General features: G+C 41.1%; 1 protein-coding gene across 1 annotated transcript; it reads left to right on the forward strand.

The window, feature by feature from the left end:
• Nucleotides 1-437: 437 nt before the first annotated feature.
• Nucleotides 438-1,856, forward strand: LOC110944985. The gene has a single exon (XM_022186627.1). It carries the CDS (start codon nucleotides 438-440, stop codon nucleotides 1,854-1,856), a length of 1,419 nt encoding a protein of 472 aa, XP_022042319.1.
• Nucleotides 1,857-5,783: the final 3,927 nt, after the last annotated feature.

Consider the following 5,783-nt stretch of genomic DNA (forward strand, 5'->3'; position numbering starts at 1 on the left):
GCATCATGTACGGATTTAATTATTTATTTATTTGTTTATTGATACTAAATCCGCTTTATTGGTTTATGATATTAAAGTAGTCTTTTTTTTCTCTGGCTTTTTTCAGATGGCTTTTTTCTCGGGCTCCCAGGCGATTTTGGCGATTTCCTTTGAAGCCCTAGTTCTTGTTCTTCAACCTTAATTTTGATCAATCTGGGTTAGGTATTGGGGTGTTGTCGATCCTTCTGAGTAAGGTCTCTAGACTTCAATCCTGGTTTCTAATCTTTTGCAGTCAGAGTTAGGGTTTTCATTTCGTTTTTTCTCATCTAGGGTTTACTTTACCTTGTTGCCGTGAGTTTTGTTTGTGTTGGTCTTTCTTGTTTGTAGATTTACGTTGCATGTTTTCTGCCGTCTAGGGTTTATATTTTCAGTATTCTTGCATGGAAAGAAATCGTGATATGGGTTTGGAGGATTTAGGGTTTCAGTCTTTTTCAGAAAGAATGCATGAGGATATTTTCATTACGTCTAAGGGTTCCGCGAGTGTGCATGATATGCGTGATAAACCTAGCCTGTTGAACAAGCCTTTGAAGATTGATGGGAATCCTTTACTGCCGCGTCGAGGTGTTGTGCAGAAAGAGCCTAGGGTTATTAATATTATTGATGAATTGCAGAAAATTACGGTACAAGTTCCGCCGTTAACAAGTACTCCTGATAGTCAGGTTAATCAGCAAGGGCCGCCGTTGGAGCCGGTGTCTTATGCGGAGAAACTTCAGTCTTCGGCAACTATTAAGAGGGAAGTCAACTTCAGACTTATGAAGCCGTTAGAAACCAGGGAAGATGCAGATCTAGTTATTCCGAAAGAGGTTGTTAAACAGGTACAAGATAAATTTGAGAATGTACTTTATGGTTATTTTCTAGGAAGTCGTTTACCATTCCCTGTAGTAGAATACTATGCAAAGAACGTTTGGGCAAAGTTTGGATTTCAAAAGCTAATGTTGAACTCGGCTGGTTTCTTTTTCTTCAAGTTCGATTCTAGGGATGGGTTAACAAAGGTTTTGGAAGGAGGTCCTTGGTTGATAAGAAAAGTTCCTCTATTTCTGAATATATGGTCCCCAAAGGTTAGCTTGAAAAAGGATGGTGTGAAAACTATTCCTTTGTGGGTTAAACTGCATAACGTCCCAATCTCAGTTTACACGGATGATGGATTAAGCTTGTTGGCCTCGAAATTGGGTACCCCGAAACGGCTTGATTCTTATACGGCTGATATGTGTGTGGATAACTGGGGCAGGAGCAGTTATGCTCGTGCAATGATTGAGGTGAATGCGGATAGTGAACTTAAAGATTATATTACGCTAGCTATTCCTAAAATGGATGAAGAGGGCTATATTATGGAACGAGTAAAACTTGAATATGAGTGGAAACCGTTACGTTGCCCCACATGTTGCTTATTTGGCCATGACCACTCTTCTTGTAGCAAAATTATTAAGGATAAGGCAAAACAGGTGGTGGTAGATGAGGAAGGGTTTGTTACTGATCGAAAGAGAATGGCTAAACATGGGTTTCCACAAAAGAAGCAAAAGGCCAAGTTTGTTTACAAACCAAAAGCTAATAAAGACGCTCCTGGTACATCTGGAACAAAGCCGGAGGTTCTAACTAATAATGGTTCCCCAAAAGTGAACAGACCTAGTTCCTCTAGAGGTCCGACTATTGAAATCAAGAATTCATTTAGTGGCCTAAATGGGATACATGACGAGGAAGAAACGGATGTGGAGGAGGTAAGACTTGCTTCGGATGAGGGGATGCCGTCCCTTATGAAAGGAGATTCAGGAAATAAAACAGGTGCAAGCACACCTGCTGTGAAGGTTACTAATGGTTAGTTTAGCTTCCTGGAATATTAGGGGGTTGAACCGCCCTCTGAAACAAAAGGAGGTTCAAAAGTTGTTAAAAGAGAACGGGGTTCAGGTGTTAGCCATTTTGGAGTCTCATGTTAAGATTGCAAATTTGGACAAGGTGTGTAAGAATGTTTTTAGGAATTGGGATTGGGCTTCGAATGGAGCGATGTGTTCGAAAGGTACTAGAATTATTCTGGGGTGGCACATGGATAATATAGATGTTATGGTGGTTGATGCTAGTAGTCAGGTCATGCATACTCAGATTACGTTAAAACACGATAGAAAAAAGATGTATGTCTCGTTTGTGTATGCTAGTAATTGTTATAAAGAGAGAAGACAGCTTTGGGAGTCGCTGAAGATGCATAAGGGGCTGGTCAATAATTCTCCGTGGATTATTATGGGCGACTTTAATGTTGCTCTTAACATTGAAGATAAATACATGGGGTGTTCTAATGTCAATGCTGCTATGATCGAGTTTAAAGATTGTGTCGACTTTTTGGAGGTGTTTGATGTTAATGCTAGCGGTATACATTATACTTGGAACCAGCGATCTAAAGTGGGAGTGGGGATTCGGAAAAAGCTGGACAGAGTTATGTCCAATGTTCATTTTACTGATGTTTTTCCGGAAGGACATGCAATGTACTTGCCCTATGGGGTTTCGGATCATTGCCCATGTATTTTGAAGATGCCCTCTAGTCAAAAAGCAAAACCAAAACCCTTCAAGTTTACAAATATGTTGGTGCATAAGAAGGAATTTGTGGAGATTGTGAAAAGGGGTTGGACCAGTAATGTGGATGGAGTTCCCATGTTTCGGGTTGTGAAAAAATTAAAGGGGCTGAAGCATGCCTTTAGATCTCTTTTACATAATCAAGGGAACATCCATAAAAAGGTTTGTGATTTTAAAAAAGAGCTGGATATTCTTCAAAGCAAGCTAGATAAAGATCCGAATGATAATCATCTTCGTGAGGCTGAATCGGCCTGTTTGAAAAGATATCAAGAAGCTGCTCTAGATGAGGAGAGGTTTTTGAAACAAAAAGCTAAACAGAAGTGGTTAGAAGTGGGGGATGCCAATACGGCTTATTTCCATAATGTAGTAAAATGCCGCAACCATGTTAACAAAATCCACACTATAAAAGATATGGAAGGTAATCATCATGACGGTGAGGGGGTGTCGGATGCTTTGGTTGACCATTTTAAAGTTTTTCTTGGTAATAAAGGGAATGTAACTAAGAAGCTGGATCCGAGTATCATTTCTTCCAAGCTCAGTTCTCAGGTCGCTAATCATATGTGTAGGCAAGTCACGGTTGAAGAGGTTAAGGGTGCTATTTTTTCGATTAATGAGAATAAATCCCCGGGACCGGATGGTTATACATCTGCATTTTTTAAGAAGTCTTGGGAGATCATCGGGTCTGACGTCACTTCGGCCGTGCTCGACTTCTTTGAATCAGGTAGACTGCTCCAAGAGATAAATCACACGTTCTTAGCTTTGATTCCAAAAGTGGCCACTCCTAGTATTGTTACGGACTACAGGCCGATCTCATGTTGTAATGTTATTTACAAAGGTATTAGCAAGATCATCACTAACAGGATTCTCGAGGGCCTTAATGTGATAATTAGTGATAACCAATCAGCGTTTGTGCCGGGGAGGAGAATATCCGATAACATTCTCCTAACTCAAGAACTCATGCATAATTATCACCGGCAAGTCGGCCCTCCGAGATGTGCTTTCAAGGTAGACATTCAGAAGGCCTATGACACGGTGGACTGGGATTTTCTTCGTGACATCCTTCATGGGTTTGGCTTCAATCGACGGTTCATCGGATGGATTATGGAGTGTGTTACATCCACGTCTTTTTCTCTGAGCATCAATGGAAACATTCATGGGTATTTCCGAGGAGAGAGGGGTTTACGTCAAGGGGACCCTATGTCTCCCTATTTATTCACCATGGTTATGGAAGTTCTTACGCTCCTTCTTCGAAAAGCAGCTGATACGGAACCATCTTTTAGATTCCATAACAAATGTGAAAAACAGATGATTATAAATGTTTGCTTTGCAGATGACCTCCTTATCTTTGCTAGAGGTAATACTCAATCGGCGAGGGTTATCATGGACGCTTTGATAAATTTTAAGGATATTTCGGGCCTGGCTCCAAGTAATTCTAAAAGTTCTGCGTTTTTTTGCAATGTTGCTAGTAGCATAAAATCCAGAATCATGGAGTTTGTTCCTTTCGAGGAGGGTAAGCTGCCGATTAAATATCTTGGGGTTCCTCTTTTGGCGTCTCGGCTTCTTGTTAAAGATTGTAAAGTTCTGGTGGAAAGAATGGATAAACGGATCATGGATTGGAAGAACAAATTCCTTTCTTTTGCGGGTAGGCTTCAATTGGTTATCTCGGTCCTTTCTTCTATTCATGCGTATTGGGCTTCGGTTTTCTTGTTACCATCGAGTATTATTAAGGAGCTGGAGACTAAGATGAAGTGGTTCTTATGGGGTTATGGTACAGCCGCTAAAGGTAGAGCTAAAGTTGCCTGGAAAGAGGTGTGTCTTCCTAAGTCTGAAGGGGGGCTTGGCATTAGACGCATTATTGATGTTAATCGATCTCTTATGACGTATCACATCTATAGTATTCTTTCGGAAAGGAAATCCCTTTGGACTAAGTGGGTTATGATTCATAGGCTAAAAAACCGCAGCTTTTGGGACATTCCTATACATAGTAATTCGCCATGGAGTTGGAGGAAATTACTGAAATTCAGGCAGGTCGTTAGGCCTTTTTTCTGGTCCAAAATCGGTAATGGCGAATCCATATCCTTATGGTTTGATAAGTGGTGTAGTCAGGGTCCGCTGTGTGAGTTTGTTACTTATAGACGAATGGCACAACACGGTTTTAGCATGTGCTCTAAGCTTGTGGATGCGGTAGATGGGGGTAACTGGACTTGGCCTGAAGCTTGGAGGAATTTATTTCCTGTCCTTTTTCAGCTCCAACCGGTTATGTTATCGTCTGGCGTTCAAGATAGAATCATGTGGATGAATTCTGAGGGCAACTTGGTTTCGTTTGAGTCTAAGGAGGTGTGGGCGGCCATTCGTTCTCGGGGCCAACCTGTTGATTGGTCGAATATTGTTTGGTCTCGGTTCAATATTCCTAGGCATGCTTTCATTAGCTGGCTGATTTTTAAAAAGAAGTTGTGGACTCAGGATAGAATTCTTCACTGGAATCAAACTGTAACCGGTTCTATGAACCAAATGTGCTGTCTATTCTGTTTTTCAGGTATTGAAACCAGTGATCACTTGTTTTTTGAGTGCAGCTATTCAAAGAAGGTGTGGCATGGTGTTCGAGAGAAAGGAGATATGTCTCGGGTTAATGAAAAATGGGACGTCATTATGCAATGGCTGGTTCCTAGAGCTTCTCATCGGACCGTTAAGGAGGTTACGAGCAGACTTATTGTGGAAGCCTCGGCGTATTATATTTGGAGGGAAAGGAATGCGAGATTCTTTAACAACCAACTTAGACCGCCGGAACAACTTGTGGAACTTATTTTGCATACCGTCAGATCAAAATTGCTTTCTTTCAAGTACAAAGCTAGTGCCAATGTCAGCAGGTTCTTGGAGAAGTGGAACGTGCATGGGGCAGAGACCTTTGATGACCATTGTTAGATAATTTGTAATAGTTGTCTTTTTATGGTTGTTTATGTTTTTGGTTGTGCTCTTGTTTACTCTTTGGTGGCATGTCGCCAAGAGAACTAGGGGGTGTTTCAGCCTTCCTACTTGTTTTTATTGATATGATATAAAATCACCGGGGTAACCCTTTACCCAAAAAAAAACTGTTAACGTGGCTAATTCCTTCCAGGCATTAGCTAATGATGATGCTGATGTCAACCCGGTAGCGGGTAATACTTCGGGTAATAATTCGGCTGAGG

This window comes from Helianthus annuus, chromosome 6, assembly GCF_002127325.2.
Source record: "Helianthus annuus cultivar XRQ/B chromosome 6, HanXRQr2.0-SUNRISE, whole genome shotgun sequence".
Lineage (NCBI taxonomy): Eukaryota > Viridiplantae > Streptophyta > Magnoliopsida > Asterales > Asteraceae > Helianthus > Helianthus annuus.

Excerpts from the sequence above, each read along its gene's own strand:
- LOC110944985 (XM_022186627.1), top strand. The coding sequence starts at position 438 with ATGGGTTTGGAGGATTTAGGGTTTCAGTCTTTTTCAGAAAGAATGCAT.